Genomic DNA, 20,183 nt, shown 5'->3' on the forward strand with positions numbered 1-20,183 from the left:
CTACAGTTGCCTTCCTCATAAAAGCAGAAGAAATAGCTTTACAGCTCATTAGACACCAGGACAGCCTCCGTACATCTGGTGTCAGAGGCCAGTTCATGGAAGCAAGCCTGGTGAACGACGTCATCTCACATAGCACAGTTATGTGGACCCCAGGAGGCAACTACATGGAATTTAGTAAAAACTTCAAAAGAGTGAATTTCTTTTCCCCTTCTGTTTCATTTTCTAAGCCAATCCAGATATTTGATTTTTCACATGGTTTCTGTGAAATCCAGAAATGTGAATGAAGGTGGTATTAAGGCCAAGCCGGACTTACCCAAAGCAGCCATCTCTGGCCAACGACATATGCAACCTTGGCCAAGTGTGGCACGTGGCCCTCTCCTGCCTAGCATTCTGTACCTCCCGGCCCTTCTGCAATGACTGGAAGACAAAACCCAGAAACATGCTTCTGTGGACAGCGGTCAGGGGAAAATGCATTCCATTTGTTAGCAGGGGAGGAAGTAGGAGTCAGTGAAACATTGCAGAGCTAAGCTAGATAATAAAGTATGGCATCAAAATGCAAAAGAGAAGGAAATGTTCAATAGGGAAATGAAAGGGGCTTCTCCCGTTTACTAATGACCATCAATACTTTTTCAGGGCCCACAGCCTGTCTCCCACAGATCACCAAGCAGCTTTCTACCTGGCTCTGCAGCTGGCCATCTCCAGACAGGTCAGTGTCTCTAGAGTATACACCATCTCTCCGTCCAATTCCTTCAGCATCTCTGAGGCAGTAGATGGCCTTCCTGTACCTGAGGCTGACTTGAAGCTTGGGCTTTGGGTCAGTTTGAGCATCAACTGTGAAGACCCCAAACTGCTCTTAGAGATGAAATCCACAAATCTGGATAATCCAGCCTAGGCTCAGATGACAACTTGGGATGTACAACAATGACATACACCTTAACATCAAGAGTCCTTAAAGAACTGGTCCCTTGCTAACAGGAATGAGGTAGCAAAGCCCAGAGTTGAGTGGCAGGGTAGGGATGTAGCCACTGGTGTGGCCTGGCTGTCATAGGGTAGGGTATTCATGATCGACAGGAAGACGACGCCATCAGACATTAACAAAGCTGTTGGGTCTGTTAAAATGCGTGGAGCATATGAATCATGACAACCTGTGGTTACTCACAGTAGGAGACTGAACAGAGTTCTCCTTGGTGGGTGGGGCATAAGCTTCACTTCCCAAAGAGAGCTAAAGCTGCCTGTGACATTCTCATACCCCTCCTGTCCTCTCCCAGGGGATTCCAGTCACATACCTGCTTGTCCACCAGATGCTGGACACTGGTGGTAACCACAGTGGATTCCAGAGTACTGATGTTGGTGGGTTGGGGGTGGGGACGGAGGAGGAGGGAGGGATTGTGAATCAGAGGTCAGCTCCCCAGCAGGCCAGGCTCAACCATGCATCTAACTTCTGTCGCCCAGGGATGCTGTTGAGAAATGGCTCCTATTGGCAACCTGGGGATGGAGGAGACAAAGCTGCTTGCCCTGTAAAGGTCCTCTCACCTGGCCTGATGTGGCTCACAGTTGGATTGGCCAGAAGCTGCTGTTGGAGCAGACATGGTCTCCCCTTGGCTGGGAGCTCCTCCCACCTTCTCCTCAATGCCTCCTCCCCTGATAACCTGTATTTCTTGCTCAGCTCTTGAGGCTGCAGGAGGTCAGGCACCCACATCTGGCATAGCCATTGCCTTCCTCTGTCACTTGGCACCCAGTAAGACTAATGAATGAGAGTCAACTTTGAAGTCTGTCAAGTTGTCTACAGACATCATTTTGTATTCTGGGTCAGTTTGTCCCTGCTTACACTGGCCATCGGTGCAGGTCAGCCCTATCAGGCCAGCCTGCCATTTGACCCTCCCACAGCTACACGCTGAGTCCTAGTCCCACAGTAGGCTGTCACCCTGGCGAGTGATAAATAGATGGGGTCTTGTGAATCCAACTGAAGGCTTAGGGCACATGGTGGAGAAATGCCAGAGTGCTCAGCAAACAGTTGTGACCCTCCTGTCCAATTTAGAGCCACAGCCATCTGGTCGGGAGAAAGGGGTAGAAGAAATCAGGAGATCTAGAGTCACTTAGTTTTGGTCAGGTGGCAGCTGGGTGACCATCCTCAAGTCATTTCACCTCTCAGTACTTTTGCGTCTTCCCTGCAAATAAAGGGTAGGAAGAGCTGGTCTCCCTGCCAGTTGTGACAGCCATGGTTCTGGCTGGCTTTCAGAGCCTCCAGCACCAACACTTACAAGTAAATCCACATAGAACAAAAGCTCAAGGAGAAAAATCAAATGGTTTGACTTCGACCAGGAACTGAAATTACTGAGGCTTTGAAGAGAACCAGACCAGCTGTAAGGCAGCCCCACGGAGGCTGGAATCTGAGTCTAGAGGGTCAGAGTCTCTGGAGTAGATGTGGCAGAATGCTTCTGTTCCCAGCTCTGTTTCCCTTGGTTGCTGTTAAAGCTATGTGGAATCTAGGTTATTCAAATAGCCGCTGTGTATGCATTTTATCAACTCTGTGATGGGCAGCTTTGAAGAACATTCTGTGCAGCTGTTGCATTTAAAGATTAACGTTGTTTCTGGTCCCATTTGAATTCAGATACAATGCTACTTTGTAATGCCACTTTGATTGTGGCGTTATCATTTGTATCTTGGGATCCAGTTATTTGGGGTCCAACTTTGGAAATGTACAGAGTTTGTGTGTGTGTGTGTGTGTGTGTGTATTTCCTTCATGTCCAACAGAGATTCAAACATCTGATCATTTGGAAAGTTCTATTCAAGGTTTTCATGACTTTAATTTCTGAAATACCTTTAAAAAAACAGTTCAGCAAGGTACTTGAATTCCACAAAGAACCACAGATAATTGTGTCTATTGACAGTGAAATTGTAAAGAACATAATCAAAAGGAGGTGCATTTGGGGGGAGGGAGGAGAAAGTGTTTATTTAAGAGATTGGGAATTGGCAGTTACGTAGAGAAAAGCTTCTTTGATATAGCTTCATCTGTCCTCTGGCTGGAAGTGAGCATCTATTTCTATCCAGGGGTTGCTGTGAAGGTCTGGCTTAAAATGTGGATGTGACACAATACAAAGTAACTATTGGCCTTTACAGAGACAGTTCCTTCTTTGTGGTATGATTGTGTGTGTGTGTGTGTGTGTGTGTTTAAAAACACCCTTTGATTTTGCTCTGAACTAGATACCTGAGGCTCTCGGGTACGTCCGCCAAGCTCTCCAGCTTCAAGGCGATGATGCCAACAGCCTGCACCTCCTTGCCCTCCTCCTGTCAGCACAAAAGCATTACCACGACGCCCTCAACATCATCGACATGGCCCTGAGCGAATATCCAGAAAATTTTATGTAAGTGATCCTCACTCAGAAGTTATTAAGTGCACTTCTTCCCTGCTCCTTCTCCCACCTGTCTAATGTAAGTTTTTATGAGCATTCTGAAATAACACAGAATCTCCTTTACCCTGTCTTTTTTTTTTTTAATGGTTCACTAGCTAAACTGCTTCCGTTTGTTCCTGGCATGTACCTTTGGAGAACACAGGAGGATTTTAGACAGATACATCTTTTAATGCATATGTGAGGGGAGGGAAGAAACATGTCTGTCAATATGAGATGTTGATCCAGGGGGAAACTAAGAACCTTAATCAATTTGAAGAAAAATATGAAGTCAGTACAAATTCTAATATACTTGGAGGTGGCAAAAATGCTGTCAAACTTCAGCAGCTGGAATTTGGGAAGCATCGCCATGTTGCCTGCGTGTCCTGTTACCGTGGGCAACTTGAGTCCACCTTTTGAACCTTACTTTTATTCTCTAGGAACTAGCATTCCTTAAATATAAGTCAATCAATATTTGTACATGCTCTACGAATTGTCATATGCTTGAATTGCCTATTTGTCTTCACATCTTTCCTCTGACTCACACGTTTATTGAACCGGTGCATTTGGAATCCATGCCTGATGGTTAGGCTTTGTGTAAAGCGTTGCCTTCGGCTACTGGGTTACCATCGCTGTCCTCAATGGTAGCTTAGTAACCAGCACACAGTGGCCAGAAATAGTAACGCCTCCTGCAGGCTGGAAGGTTCAAATTGTCTAGGTGGTTCTAGAGAGCCAGAGATGGGGAGGGGCAGCTTGGGGCCTTGGGGCGAGGGGAGATAGGAAGGAATGTAGAAGGTGGCTCTGGTGGCCTCCTTCGCTCTCAGAAGTGATTGCAGCCGCAGCCTGTAAGTGGGTCAGCTTTGGCTGGATTTCTCCACCTCTTCACCTCACTGTGTTTTTAATCAGTGCTTTTCAGCAGCTCTCCATGGAAAATCGGTTCACACATTTTCATCACAGACATTTCTTTGTCTTCAAGTGAAAAGGACATTTCTCTCCCCATCAAGAAATTCTTGTTATGAAACTTCTTGACTGGAGATTTCTGTTGTAGGCTCAGCTCTTGATGCAGCATGAATTACAGAACTCTGCTGCAGTGTTTACTTTGGCAGATCTCTAACTTAATCTTTTGTGCACCTAATTCTGTATTTTATTCCAAGGTGTTTGACCCATACAGCCTTAAAGTGGCTAGATTAACTTCTTAAAAAAAAAAATCTGTTCTTGCCTGGGGCCAGTGGCTCACACCTGCAATTCTGCCTACTCAGGAGGCTGAGACCTAGAGAATCAATGTTTAAAGCCAGCCCAGGTAGAAACGTTAATGAACTCAGGAGGCTGAGATCTGAGGATCACAGTTCAAAGCCAGCCCAGGCAGGATAGTCTGTGAGACTCTTATTGCCAATTAACCAACAGAATACCAGAAGTGGTGCTGTGGCTCAAGTAGTAGAGTGCTAGCCTTGAGTTGAAGAGCTGAGGAACAGCACCCAGGCCCAGAGTTCAAGCCCCACAACTGACCAAAAATAAAGAAAAGAAAAGTTAATGAGATTCCATCTCTAAGTAACTAGCAAAATATCAGACTGGAGGTCTTTCTCAAGTAGTATAATGCCAGTCATGAGCACGAAGCAAAGTAAAGAACACAGGGTCCTGAGTTCAAGTTCCAGTCCTCCAAAAAAAAATCAGGCCTTTCCCCATCCTGATACAGGAAAGTACAGCCTAATGTAATTAACTCAGTTTCTCTTCGCTGTATTTATCAAGTACCATTGCTTCCCACCTCTGGCCCACATGTGCCCAGGTGTGTGCATTCCATGTTGGACTCCAGTGTGTGGTTGCTGTTTCCACAGCCTACAGTGTCACGATGAGTTCATTAGACTAGCAGCCACCGCAGCCGATAGGCAGTAAACAGTGGTGACTGGTATGTGAGTACCTCAGAGTGACAGCAGCTGACAGCCTTTTCAAGTAGTCCGCAGAAGGAACAGCAGTGGAGATATTTGAGGAATGCAGGCCTGTTATTTTAATGTTAAGCTGTAAGCTGGAAAAAGCAAAAGCATATGGCAGCAGGTCTGAGACCAGCCGAGACTGCTTGGATTTTAAAATATCTGTTTCTTCCTTTGTGATGGGAAGCTTCTTCCCAAGCATACTTATTAAAAGTTGAGGCCATGTGTCATTAGTGGATCCTGACAAAATTTGAGTGGGCACTGTCCCAGCCAGGCCGTGCTGTCTGCCTGTTGGTGACAAGTAAGCCAGGCCTCCGGCAGAGCCAGCTCACCAGGGGATGGTTCATCAGGAGTTGTTCCTTGGAAGTGAAAATCCTTCCCAGTTAGGGTCGGCCATGTTCATCTCTTGACCAGTTGCCAAATAGGACAGCTGAAGGCTCTTAGGAGAACAGCCGATCTTCCAGCATTCGCCATCTGTATTCGTCTGTTTTCTGTTGCTATAACAAAACATCTGAAGGTGGGTTAGCATGGGCAGAGAAAGGAGGTTTATTTAGATCACAACTGGAGGTTCCAGAGCATGGTGCCACATTCAGCTCTGGTGAGGGCCCCCTTGGCTACATCACATCAAGCAGGGCAGATGGCATCCTGGAGGAAACTCAAGCCAGAAGGAGAGGTCACCCGGGAGACAGGAAGCCCGAGAGTGGGAGGAGCCAGCCCTGCTCTTTTGTAATAGCCCATTCTTGGGAGAACTGAGAGCCACAAGAATTCATCTGTTACCTCAGAGGCAAGGCCCCGAACCCTCCACATCGCCTCACTGAAGACCATGTATGCTTCCAGCACACGAACTCTGAGAGACATACTTGAACCTTATCCACACCATACAGCCTCTGCTTTGGTTTGGATGACTGACCTTCAAAGGCCCATGTGTTTCAGGCTTAATCCCCAGCGTGGTGGAGCCTAGTGGGAGTCCTAAGGTCACTGGGGAGGACAGGGGGTGATCTGCTCATCCTCTTGTTTTGCTTAGAGTGGGGGGAAGGGGAGAGTGACCCTGCTCATCTCTAGTTTTGTTTCCTTCTTTCACTTCCTGGTTCATGAGGTGAGTGTTTTACTCTACTCTGAGCTCCCATCATGCTGTGCTGCTCTTGTCAGGGGTCCTAGAATGATGGGCCTACTGGACCTTGGACTGGAACTTCCAGAACCATGAGCCAGCATAAGCTTTTCTCTTTATAAGTTCACTGCCTGGGGGAAGGTGGGAATTCTGCTGGGGATTGCCAACAAGCCAGGCCCTCAACCCTTTGGGTTTAACTTTATTCTTTAGCTAGTCCCACACTAACTTTGCCTAGACCCCTCTGGAACCTCTGCCTCCTGAGAGTGGCTGAGACCAAAGATGAATGCCACCATACCCATGATCTGCCTACTTAAGGTTTCCTGACCTAGCTAGAATAACGGGCATGTGCCACTGTGTCTAGCTCTCAGTTGAGAAGGGCTCTCGTGAGACACTGGTGCCCAGCTCTCTTTACTAATATTTAAAAAGAACTTTATGTTGGTATGCAACATAGGCTTAGAAGGGTTTTCTTTGTCCTTATACCCTTGTTAGCTTTTAACATTTAGCTTAGACTAGCCTTATAAAATGATTTGGAGTAGGGTGTGCATGTGTGTGCGTGCATGCGTGTGTGTGTGTGTGTGTGTGTGTGTGTTTGTGTGTGTGTTTTAGCACCATTTGTTCCTTGAATATTAAATTTAAGTAGAATTCACCCATAAAAGTATGTGTGGCTAATCTTTTTGTTTTCCTATGATATTTCCGCTGCTTCTTAAAAGAAATGATTATAGGAAGTTTTCTACTTCTATGAACTTTCTATTCCTTATTTTATGAGGTAGTATATTATGAGGAAATCTATAAAGTATACATTCAACAAACGTCTACATCATCTAAATTTTAAATCTGTTGGCATGAAATTGCTCTTACTGGTTTTTATTTACTTATTGCCATATCTACAATAGCTATAGTTGTCTTCTTTTTCATTCCTGACATGATTTCGTTGGGCTGTCTGCTAGATACTTACTTGTTACTCTCATCTTTTCAAAGAACAAGTAGCTTTTTTTAATCACTGCAATTGTTGGTTGACTTTCTTTTTATTAATTTCTGTTGATTATTTTCTGTCTTCCATTTTCTTTGGGATTGTCCTGCATGTTTAGTTTATTAATATTTGGCCTTTCTTCGCCTCAGATCTAAATATTTAAGACTAAGAATTTCCCTTTAAACATTAATTAAGCTGTAATCTACACGTTTTTCAATATGTGAAATTTTTATTATTGTTCAGTTCTTAATACTTTCAATATGCCTATTGTTCTCAGTGGCCTATTAGTTTCTTTAGAATTGTGTTTTTATAACTTCAATTTTTAAGTTTTTTGCAGCTGAACTTTATTATGGGCTTTTAAAGTCTTTGAATTGTATTTCAGTACTGTAATCACTTAGCTTTGAAATGTGTTGAACTTGGTTTATGGCTCAGCATGGGGTCACTTTTTGTAAATATTCCTTGTGTGCTTAAAAAGAATGCTTTCTGCAGTTGTTGAGCCTCATTTTATACATATTTTGCTATAATCCATACTAGTCAGATCCTGTTATTCTGATTTTGTGGTCCATGTAATAGATCAATTACCAAGAGGACATATATTGAAGTATTCTTCTAGGATGGCATCATAGCCTTTTTCACCACATATTTAAGGCAGTTTTTGCTTTGTGTGTTTTCAAGCCAGGCTATTACGTGCATATAACTTTAGCACTGCTCTATCTCCCTGGTATAGTCAACCCTTTGTCATTAGGATGTTAAGGTATAATGATATTTTGCTTCAGTTTAGTCCACATTCACATACACATGTCTATGTATATGGATGCCTAAGTATATTTATAGTCTTGGACTATCTTCTATTCTTTTTGAATTTTTATACCTATTCATATATATGTGTGTTTGATATATTGCTCACTATTTATAGCTGATTTTTAACTCCCATTGTCAGTCTTAGCTGTAACACTTGGTTTATTTCTTTTTTGTCAATACTGAGCTGATTATACAGCTCTACTCATTTGAGCTTTGCCTTCAACCTGCGTTTTTTCTTGTCTTATCCTCTCCTTTCTCATCCATCTATCTATCTATCTATCTATCTATCTATCTATCTATCTATCTATCTATCTATTTTTGTGCTGGTTCTGGGGCTTGAACTCAAGGCCTGAACACTATCCCTGAGCTTTTTTGCTCAAGGCTAGTGCTTAACCCCTTGCACTACAGGCCCACTTCCCACTTTTTTAGTGGTTAATTGGAGATAAGAGAGTATCATGCTGGCTTCTCATTGCAGTCCTCAGATCTCAGCCTCCTGCGTAGCTGGGATGATAGGTGTGAGCCATAGGAACCAGGAACCTACCTCCTTTTATGTATGTAAGTTATTATTCTATATGTTTTTCTTTACATACAGAAACATTCTGCTTCGGGGGATGGGGGGGAGAAGGATTGGGACTGGGGGGTGAGGGGGGAGACTGGGAAGGGATGTGAAGGGTAAACAAAGGAGGAGGCTGCAATGCTTGGTAAGAAATGTACACATTATCCTGCCCATGTAATTGTAACCCCTCTGTATAGTATGTTCACAAGTAAAATAAAATAAAAAAAGAAACATTCTGCTTCAGTAGCTGTTGTTTTGTGATTATTCTAGAAAGCACTCTAGTGCAGGTCTTTCAGCGAGGGTCTTATTATAGTGAGGGTCTCTTGCTTACAGACCTCCTCAGTTTATGTCTAAAAATGGCTTTCAAAGTGGATTAACCATTCTAACTTCAAACCTGTCATAATAGCCCAAGTGATCTTGCTCCTCTTTATAGTCATCAAAAAGTCAACTGTTTGTTTAATTGTGATTCATAATGCCATCTGTCTTTTCTCTCTGGCTGTGTTAATTGCCTTCATTGCTGGTGTGTTGTGTTTTCAGATGATCCATCTAAGGGGGAGATCCTGCTTGGGTTTTTAAAACTGCAGGTGGTATTGATCCTGTTTATCATTTCTAGAAAGTTCTCTCTCACTATTGTTCTAAAATATTACTTCTTTTTAAGTCTGAAAAGTCTTGCCTTCTGCTCAAGTGTTTGGTACATTCACATTTAATATAATTAATGACATGGTTGATTTGTAGCTGTCATCTCCTGTCTGTGGTGTCATTATGTTCCTAAAACTACTGCCCTTCTCAGTGGAGAAAAAAATGAAAAGCTAGTGTCAGCCCATGGAATACTAATAGTAATGCTGTACTTTTCCCCCCTCTCCCTAAGTAAAGTTTAACAATATATTCATTTTTTATGTTTAACAATGTTCATGGTTTTATATTCATTTTTTATGTTTAACAATGTTCATGGTTTCGGATCAATTCTTTGTTTGGTATACGAGCTCTGATCTTCTTCTGAAATGAAGCTTTGCAGAAACTTCCCTTGATGAATACATTTTACTTAGTAATTTTCCATATTGGCCCTACAAGGTAGAAGTGAGTGCCAGGTGATGTTTGGAGCATTTGTCTCCCATAAACAGGGAGGCTGACTGTGGGCCAGGGCTTTGATCAAACCTCAGACTTGGTTTCTGCCACTGAAATTTGTTTTTAGATGAAAGATGAAGATGAGAAGTGACAGCTTGGTGTTTTTGTCTTTGGAACATGGATCAGGTCTTATACTCAGGGTGACGTTCAAGACTTCAGTGTTATTAAATGTTAGTATTCTCATGCAGCAAGCCTTACAGTGTCTGCCAAAGGAAGCTATCAGGCTGTGCGCTTCTTGCCCTGAGACAGACTGCGATTATGTAATTGTCCCATAGATTGGTTGGTTTGTGTGTTTCAGGCCTCAGGATTAAACCTAGCAGAAGCTAGCAAGCACTCTACCATTTGAGCCACAACCCTAGCCTTTTTGTTTATGTTTTGTTTTTCAGATAGTCTATCTTTTCCTGGGACAGTCTCCAAATCCAAATCCACCTACACCACCTCCTTCGTAGCAGGGATTATAGGTATGCACAGGTCTCAGTAGATTTTTAGCTGAGCTTTTAACTTTTTCCTATTTGGATAGCTCTTTTAATTGTGATTTTGATCCATCACCATGATGCAGAAGATACTAAAAGAAATCATCTGCCACCTGATTGGAGGAACACAGCTCTCCTAAAACATGTTCCTGTCTGTGCTTTTCAGCTCTCATACATGAAGAAGCAGATGTCAGCAACCATGTTTCTTTTCACATGGTAGAAACTAAATCTAAGGCAAGATGTGGCCAGGTAAACATGCACTTATTCAACAACCACTGGTATTTATGTGCTGCTTTATGAAAGGCACTTTGTAGAACTAATTTAATCCTAATAAGAAATATCTGAACAAAGCAGTATCATCCTTATTTTACAGATGAGAAAGGGGAGGCACAGGGAATCTTTTGCCCAAGATCCCATGCCCAGAAAGCAGCAGAGCCATGACTTGAACTCAGACATTCTGGCCTTGGCTTATGTGCTCATAACTCCTAATGCCTTGGAAGCATTGGGTTCCTACAGCGTTGTAGGTGGTGGGGACACCACCAATGCTGTCTTGGAGCTTAAGTCCGTTTAAGCAGGTCTTTTATGCTATCTCCCCTGCTCGTCTCATCAATAAACTAGAAAACGTAGGTGAGGTCATCTTTTCCTTAAGTGGAATATAGGTCTGCTTCTTTTCTTTTAATCATTACTTGGCAAGTGAGACAGCATCTCTTTCTCTCTGTCTTACGCAGTCTCTCAAAGAAACTCAGTGTAAGTTGAAACATCTCTTGAGCAATGCTTTGTCAGTGATTACTAAGATGCCAGGTGTTGTGGTCTACTTTGATGCCTGAGCTGAGTGATGAATTAATGAATGTGCCCATCACATTTGCATGTGATAAAAAGGTAGACCTCAAGGAAAGAAACTATTCATCTCACAAATCTTGATCCACTGAACCCAGAGGGGAGATGAGTCACAGGGACCAGGCCAGGGATGCTAATCTGTAGAAAACAAGGTGGGGAGGGGCTCTGTGGAAAAAGAGAATGGCAGAGCCTGGAAGGCACCAGAAACCAAAGCGGAGCAGGATTCCGTGGTACCAGTAGTTTGTTTAAAACCAACGTCCACGATAATAGGAGAAAACAGATTGATTTTAAAATGCACAAAGGAGTTGAATGGGTGAAACAAGTTGTGATGGGTGGTCAGAATGACTGTACAATGGTCACTGAGCTGGACATGCAAATTTTATAGCATATATACATATATATATATATATATACACACACACACACACACACACACACACACACACACACACACACACTACTTTTACTTTTTAAAGAACTTATTTATTGTTGATATGTATTCCCAGAAAATTAAAATTAGATTACTGAGGACTCTTCTCCCCTGGAAACCCTCTGGCTCTGGATCTCTCCTGCCTTTTTCCAGATGGACTTGCTGAGCCAAGGGAGTGGCACCGGCACACAACCCCTGTTTGTGTCACCTTTCTGTGCTGCTCTGAGTCTGTGCATGCAAAACTGAAGTAAATGTGAATGCTTAGCACTTGTCAAGACAGAATACCCAAAAGGCAGGGGGAAATGGCTTGGAAAATAAAAAGTGAGTTTCTGAGACAAGAGTAGGACTGGAAAAGGAGAGGTAAAGACGCGTATTTGTAGTCAAGTTGTTTATAAGAGGATCGCTGTCCTGCTGTTCCTTGGGTAGGAATTGGTATTGCCCAAACTTTTCTGCTTATTACCTCCTAGTCAGTTCTAGGCACATAGGCGGCTCTTTGATACCCACCTTAAAGTCCTCATGGAGTGTCCTGCTTCTCTTCCAGAAAACTCCCTCTTCTGTATTTTTTTTTCTGCTGATTATGCCCAAGAGAATGTCCCCCTGCGAGTGTGTGAGCAGCTCGGGGTGGCTTCCCTGGGTTTGGAAAGCCAAGCAGCAGGGAGAGGCCATGCTAGGGCAGGAAGGGAACTGGGACAAGACCCACACAAAAGCCCGACTCCAGCCATGGCATCTGGAAAGTCTATTTTAATACTTTTCTTTCCAAGATCTCCAAGTTCTCCTAGAGAAGTCATTCAACAATTCCAAGTATGGAATGTCATCTTCAGAAGTCATACAGCTCATTTCCTGGAAACCTCTGGGTCCCCAGCACCTAGTCCAGTGCTGGGCATGCTGCAGACATAAGTAATGTGTGTGTGCAATGAGCTGTTGAAACTCTCGGCCTCTGGTTGTAGCCAGGCGTGTGTCTGCCACTGCTTCTTCTCCGGCCCATTTTGCTTCTTTTGCTCTGACGTGACCATGTGTTCTCTCTCACAGGCTTGTGCCCACCAGCTCCTTCACCAAACCTGAGGGCAGCTTCTTTTCCTCCCTCTCACTTGGTCCCCACTTAGTGCCTGGTATCCCCACCTTCGGGAAGCAGCGCTGTCTCTGTGGACCTCTGTGTTGTGCCCAGCACTGCATACAGTGGCTCCCATTAGTCAGGTGACACATGTACCATTGAGACATGGGCAGTGACTTTCCAAGTGGCAGCCCAACCTAGCCAAGTCATTCACTGTCCCCTTAGGTGCTGGCTCCACTATGCTAATTGGAAATGAGATCAATAGCTGAGGCAGGAACCAAAACAAGCCAACTGGGGTATCTCGAGGTGATTTATTCCAGCTAAATATGTCAGCTGTTTATTTGTTCTAAAAATATAGCTAGAACGATGGGGGTGTATTCCAGATTGTTGACACTTCAACTGAAATGAGAGGCAAAATGTAACCGATATGGGCACTGGCAGGAGTTCCTACCTATCACAAAGAGGAGGCAATGTTAGGTCACCCAGGGGTGCACTTAGCTCACCAGAGTCAGACACATGTGTCCCCAGCTCTACCTCACGCATAGCCACCCATGGGCAGCTAAGGGGCTATGAAGCCCTGAAGGAAGAGACATCTCCGCTAACACCTCCCATACTTTGGCCACACGAAGCTCTATTTTGCTGTGTAAATGTGGTCTTGCTTTCCCATGCTAGTAGACCTGAGCGTCTGGGGTGGGACAGTGCAGCCCCCTGCCCACTGAGAGTGAGGCCCGATGGGGAAGAAGGCTGATGGGCTCCCCATGGGCTGGACTAGCTGCGTCTCCTTCCATAGCAGTACTGGTGTTCAAGTCCTCCACTCCAGGAGAGGAGTGTTAGGAGACACAGACTCAGTGCCCCACAGATTCATGGGCTCACCCGGCAGGGATCAGACCTTGTTGAACTTTGTCACGGCATTAGTTTTCTATCACAGTGACTCAGCCCGCAAGCACAGTTTGATTTTTGCAGAGACACGCCATCTTCTAAGATGACCTTCCTGAGAAACTCAGCCAGGAGAGTTAGGATCCTAGCAGCACATACTAGGCCATCAGAAATCTGAATGAGGTTGGGCTGGGAAGGTGGCTCAGTGGTAGAGCGCTTGCCTTGCATGCCTGAGGCCCTGGGTTCGATTCCTCAGCACCACATAAGCAAAAAGAAAAAAGCGGGAAGTGACGCTGTGGCTTAAGTGGTAGAGCACTAGCCTTGAGCTGAAGAGCTGAGGGACGGCACCCAGGCCAAAAATAAAAGAAAGAAAGAAATGTGAATGAAGTGAATTTCCTTCAAGTTTCGTTTGAACTTGAAAGAATCCCTTGTCCCCTTCAGTGGCGTTGAAGACACACTCCTCCCAGAGCAGAGCTAGGCTGCACGTGGCCTGCTTTGCCCTCCCTTGTAGACCGTCTGTTCCCAGCTGACTCATCTGGCTTCAAGTCTCCATCTCTCTGCTCATCGCCACATGCTTTTGGCACATAGCTTTTCATTTCTCTTACCTTCTGATGTATTGGCTGCCAAACCATCTTCTCTATTTAAAATTCCATTTCAACATACTTCCCTCCCCCTCCCCCTCTCGTCTTTCTTTTACCTGGTGACAGATGCTCACTTTCCTTCAAGTGGTTGGCAGGCAGCCCTGCTCTAGCTCTGTGGGCCAGTTCCCTGGCTGTGAGAGATGGGGAAAGTATTAGGGGCCCCATGGCCAGTGCCCCACTTGGGCAGTGCCCACAGGCTTTTCTGCACAGCTGCTTTGCATCTCTGCCCATATCCAGTAGACTAACAGAGGGAGAGCTCTGGCATACTGAGCCCTAGAGCTCACCACCACAAAGCAGCCCAAAATAACAAGTGTTCATTTGGTTCCTGTGATTTTATTTCTAAATGTGCTGCTATGAATGCAACACTCAGATCTGCTAATTAACAAGGGTTTGTATTTGAGTGCCCATGACTTCTTTGAGATGTATTCAACAGGTACATTTTTTATACTGCCAAATATGATTCAGAGGGAATTAGAACTCTAGCATTACTTCAGACTCTTCTAAGTCATTTTCATTGATAGCTCTTCATCAGAAAGTTTTGTGAGGCATATTGAATTTCAGAATTTAGAAATATAAGCACCATTTTCCCCTTTATATTCCAAGTCTGGAATCTGTCAATAAGCCCAACATGAAGCTGAACAACAGGAGTTTGGTATGGCCAAGTACTTGCTCCTGTAATCCTAGCTACTTAGGCAGCTGAGATCTGAAGATCAAGGTTCAAACCCAGCCCAGGTAGAAAAGTCTATGAGACTCATATCTCCAATGAACCAGCAAAAAACTAAAAGTGAAGGTGTAACTCCAAGTGGTAAGAGCCACAGTCTTGATTGAAAAAGCCAGGTGAGAGCAAGAGGCCCTGAGTTCAAGCACCTACCAGCACACATGCGTGCACATGCACACACTCGCATGCGTACACACACACATACAGAGTCAGGTACAGATATGAGGCTCTAGTAGGTTAGGCAGATTCCGGGGCCAAGAAGTCTTCCTGGGGATAGCCACTAGATGATCAACCTAGCCTGGCAAATGCCACTTTGACTCATTTCCTACAATTAGCAATGAGCAGTCACAATGCCACATCCTCAGAGCCCCACTGGGCTGGCTATAGGTCCTTTCCAAGCTCTACATGAAGCTAAACATGTTCATTATTTCCAGAATCATCTTGGAATTTTTATTAAAAAATCATTCTAGAAATGTGGTAAAAACATCATTATTAGGGTTATTGAAAAGCAAAACTTGGATGAATTGGATTCTTTAGATACCAAGAATTTTAGATGTATCCTTTGGGATAAAAGGCAAGTCATGATCACACACCCATAAATGTCACCATCCTTTAAAGAACCTGGTATGGGATATTCTAGGAGCAGAGGCCAAGGGCCCAATTCCTCCCAAGTTTCAGAGCTGCAGTGTAGCCTGACTATACCAGAAGTCCTTAGAGAGACAGGGACAGTCCCATACACCATGTTGTAGTCTGCACAGCATCTAACCTAGGGCTTTAAATATTTGACAGTGGATTAGAACATGTTATCCATCTTCATTAGTGTCAATAGTATCCTGGGATTGGAACTCATTCTCCTATGTTTCGTGTTCAGTACTTGGAGTCAGATAGACTTGGGGTTAAAACTCTCTCTTCTGCCAATCCCTAGTAGTGTGAATTTAATTGCAGGGTGGCAGTAAGAATCGGTGATTAAATATTAAAATGTCTGGCAGCTGCTATTGTTACTCTTAATATTTTACTTGTCTTTTCATGAGAATTACCCTACTTGAAAGCTTGTTATTCTGCAGTTATGAACTCTCAAGTGTTTTGTAATTGCATTTCCATCTGTGAGGTTTTACTCTGACCCTTCAAGGCTGCTTTCGTTCAGTGAGGAGGTGCCATTTGACCTGTCTTGATGATGAGTAGGTACTTAAAGGGCAGAAGTGAATGGATAAGAAGACATTCCAGACATTGGGAGCAGCATCTGCAAAGTCCCAGGGTCACAGAGGCATGTGAGACATGGGGAAGATGGCCGTAGCTCAGGTAGGGGCTTGTAGGATGAGCAGGGAACCAACTCCTTGGTGGTCATGCCTGTGGACAGAGGCGGATCACAAAGGACCATTGTAGATGATGCTTGATTGACATGACGAGCACTGGAATCTGATTACTGTTTTAGTATTTTAAAGTTTAGGCTAATGAACTTAGAGCCAGGTGTAAGGGGTGGGAAGACAGTATCGGCCAGCATGACTGGAGTCATGAGTGGGCCCACCCTACCAGGCAATCCTGCTGCTCTCTGTACCAGCATGGTGATTGGACATATTAAAATGGGGAGAATGCTGGTTTTGTCCCAAGCTTTTTCATCATTGTGTTTTTGTCCCAGAGTTCCCTCACTAGAGTGCATCTTTAATAAGATCTTTGGGTAACAATCACCTGGGTTCATCCCAGTCAGCATTTGTGTAGCCCGCATTTCTGTGCTAACGTAACTCACATTCCAGCCCAGCAGATGTTTTCCAAGAGCCTCGAAATGCCAGTGTGGCAGATCTTACGACAGCGATCGCCAGTCCTGCATTCAGCATTGTTTCTCACCTCATAGACCAGCTAAGGTCTGGGGAGAGGCTGAGAAAGCGACGCCATCTTTCCCTTCTTGTCTTCAAGTGTTCACAAGATGTCAGGCAGGCAGCGCAAGGGCTGGCTCGAGGCTCGCAGCTTCTCCCTTCTGCCAAGCTCTTTCATGCTACTTCTTCCTGCCTCACTTCCAAGTGCCTTCTCCATCATTTGTGCTCAGTAATTCTACCATTGTTCTTCCTGTCTGCTTCTCTTAAAACCAGCCCACACCTTTTCAAGTGCATTTCCTGAGGCAAGTGTGTGAAAGCTGTTATTTCATGTTAATTAGAAGTTCTTTTTCCAGTCAAGAATCCTTACACGGGAACCGTTAGCCCAAGCTGAAGCTTTGAAACACACTCTGGCCTTTTGTACTCTGGGTGCAGTGAAAGGAATTGCGCTAATTGCTGTGAGGGCTTCTAGACTACCTACCGGGCAGGGAAACCCTCCCACCACCTCCATGGCCCTACTCTGAGCCTGGCTGAGCCCGAGGAGCTCAAACTTTCTCCATCTACTACACCTATGGGACCTCCTGGGCCCCCACAGTCCTAAGGGATTTCCTTTGGCCATAGTTACTTGGCAGCCATGCTTCTGAATAGATCTTTACCAAAGACAGACAGGTAACCACTTGGTACTTTTCCTGCCCCTGTCACTCACCTCCCAGTTAACCTGAGTTTGCTGGGAGAGTTAGGCAGAAAATTATCTCTGAACACAGACAGACACTGTCAGGAGTCAGCTTATAGTTCCTTTAACACCCTTTTGCCCCCCAGGGAGACCCTGTGTGGTTGTCACTCCCTGCAGGCATCCTTGCTAAGGCTTCAGGGAATTTCTGCTCCTTTAGATGCTGTAGGGCAGGACCTGAGTCTGGCCGCTCATCTAGCCTGTTTTTTATGCTCACCGGCTTGTTCACCAAGGACTCCATTCTTCACATCACTTGGCCTGTCACCCCATCAGCCTAGGTTCTGCCTCCATACCCGCAGACTTCCTGTGTTCCACTGGGAGGAAGTGGCTGGAACTGAGCCTTCTTAAGCTGAGACAGAGGCAGGGTGGTCTGTTCTGCTGCTTCTCCTTCAGAGGAGAAGGCTCAGCTCTGCCCAGTTACCTAGGGTAAAAGCATTACATCATGTAGGGCTAAGTTCCATCACTGGAAGTTCACTTTGACGCTGTCTGTTTCTCTGCCAAGTAAAGAATTAAGGGAAGTATAGTAAAGCAGTGAGTGTATTGAAATGGAAATAGAGTACAGACTTTCCATAGGACCAAGAGTTCATCATGGTCTTCGGTGAGGGCAGTTATAGTTGTTATAGCAGAGGGCTCACCCCATATCTCTTCCCTTGTGTGGCCTTCCTTTCTCTGTCTTTTTGCTGATTGCTTGATAGTTTGTATGTTCACCTTTCTGGCTCTTTTTGTTGTTTCTCTTATCTCTGGGCACATGTGTAGAAGCAAATCCAGTTGGTTATGTCTGGTCGATCAGGATCAAGGATTACCTCATTACTAATGTAGGATTTTTGGTTCATTTTGTTTTTTGCCAGTCCTGGGGCTTGAACTCAGGGCCTAAGCAATGTCCCTAATGCTTCTTTTTGCTCAAGGCTAGCACTCTACCTCTTGAGCCACAGCGCTACTTCCAGCCTTTTCTGTTTATGTGGTGCTAAGGAATCTAACCCAGGGCCTCATACATGCAAGGCAAGCATTCTACCACTGAGCCACCTTGATATAGGATTTTAAGCAGAAATCCAGGGCATTATGGGAAGAAGCACCATTTTGAGCAGGAGCCTGAGGCACTATGGGAACCATGGTGAGTCACGTTATGGACCATAATGAGCCACCTTGTCTGCTACATGTTATGTACACCATTTTCTATGCCTATCTACTTAACAGTCTCTGTTTCTTTCTCTCAATGTATTGACTTACTATGGTTTATAGAGAAGGTAGTCAGTGAACAGATGTGGATACAAGGCCCAATGATGCCAGGTGCCAGTGGTTCACGCCTGTAATCCTAGCTACTCAGGAGGCTGAGATATGAGGATTGCAGTTCAAAGCCAGCCCAGGCAGGAGAAGTCTGTGAGACTTTTATCTCGAATAAACCACTCAGAAAACTGGAAGTGGGACTGTGGTTCAAGTGTAGAGCCCTAGCCTTGAGCTGAAGAGCTCAGGGACAATGCGCAGGCCAAGTTCAAGACCCATGACCAATCAGGAAAAAAAAAGCCCACTGAACTCAGAGCACTGTCCTAGGTTCTGTGGAGGGAGGACAGAGAGAGGGCAGTCAGGGACCCGTATACTGAAGATGATCCCATCCAGAAACCAGATGGCATTAGCACAAAGCCTTAGTGATAAACACCACCTGCTAAGAAGGGTGGTTACACAGATGACTCTGACAGTGTCTTAAGTACCACATGCAAGCCTGGCACATAGGAGGCCCTTGATAAGATATAGCTATTTGGGCTGGGAAGGTGGCTCAGTGGTAGAGTGCTTGCCTCGCATGCATGAGGCCCTGGGTTCGATTCCTCAGCACCACATACACAGAAAAAGCCGGAAGTGGTTGCTGTGGCTCAGGTAGTACAGCACTAGCCTTGAGCTGAAGAGCTGAGGGACAGGGCCGAGGCCCAGAGTTCAAGCTCCACAGCTGACCAAAAAATAAAAATAAAAAAGATGTAACTATTCCTTCTCATTATTATTATTATTATTTGATCTATTATTATTAACAACAGACTCCAGTTGCTAAGGACATGTCAGGTAAAGAGATAGAGGTGTGAAAGTGGCTAGTGGAAGACTTATTTGATTAGGAGATGAGAGAAGTGTGGCCTAGCAGAGATCCCAGTTGAGAATGTGGCACATACAATGGTAGAGTGCAGAGAGAGGCAGGGATTTATGCTGGGAGGAGTAATGGGTCTAACAGGACACCGCACAGGATAGGATAGCAAGATGACAGCCTTGAAGGACTAGAGAAGAAAGCAGTAAGGAATCATTACTGTTTCTCAAGCTGGGACTGAAACTGATTGTTAGAGGTCTTTAGAGTAAGATTACTGGGAGTTGAAAAAATCTAGGAATAGGGAAAACATAAAGAAATGGGTCTGGTTTCCTTCTAGAATTTTCTTGAGGATAGGAGTGATGAGTCCATGGACCAACAGAACTGAGTTACAATCCATAGGCTGACATCTAAATAGAATCAGGAGAATTTGTAGTGGGATCTGGCTGAGGGTATAAGCGAAAGTTCTAAGTTGGCACTTACAAGGTCTGGACAGAGGCTACTGGCGGCAACACAAATAGGAAAGCAATCTCTCAGTGATCCTGAAGGGAATTCAGATGTGTCCCCTAATAGCAGGGCTAGGGGGGACCAGAGGCCCCCTTTCCTGATGCACCCTCAAGCAGGATTTTGTAGCTTCTCCACATAAGCATCATTCCAGAAGGTTATCTGCAGATATTTATATC

At 44.7% G+C, this 20,183-nt stretch overlaps 1 protein-coding gene across 1 annotated transcript in view; it reads left to right on the forward strand.

Annotated features, from left to right (window-relative positions):
* Nucleotides 1–20,183, forward strand: part of Ttc7b (tetratricopeptide repeat domain 7B) — a 187,813-nt gene that overhangs the window by 109,537 nt on the left and 58,093 nt on the right. The window contains exons 13-14 of the mRNA XM_013017608.1: nt 634–706; nt 3,205–3,365. Of these exons, the coding sequence (XP_012873062.1) occupies nt 634–706; nt 3,205–3,365 (234 nt within the window). The remainder of the gene's footprint in view (nt 1–633; nt 707–3,204; nt 3,366–20,183) is intronic.

The sequence above is a fragment of the Dipodomys ordii genome, unplaced genomic scaffold (assembly GCF_000151885.1).
Source record: "Dipodomys ordii isolate 6190 unplaced genomic scaffold, Dord_2.0 Scaffold2, whole genome shotgun sequence".
Classification (NCBI taxonomy): Eukaryota; Metazoa; Chordata; class Mammalia; order Rodentia; family Heteromyidae; genus Dipodomys; species Dipodomys ordii.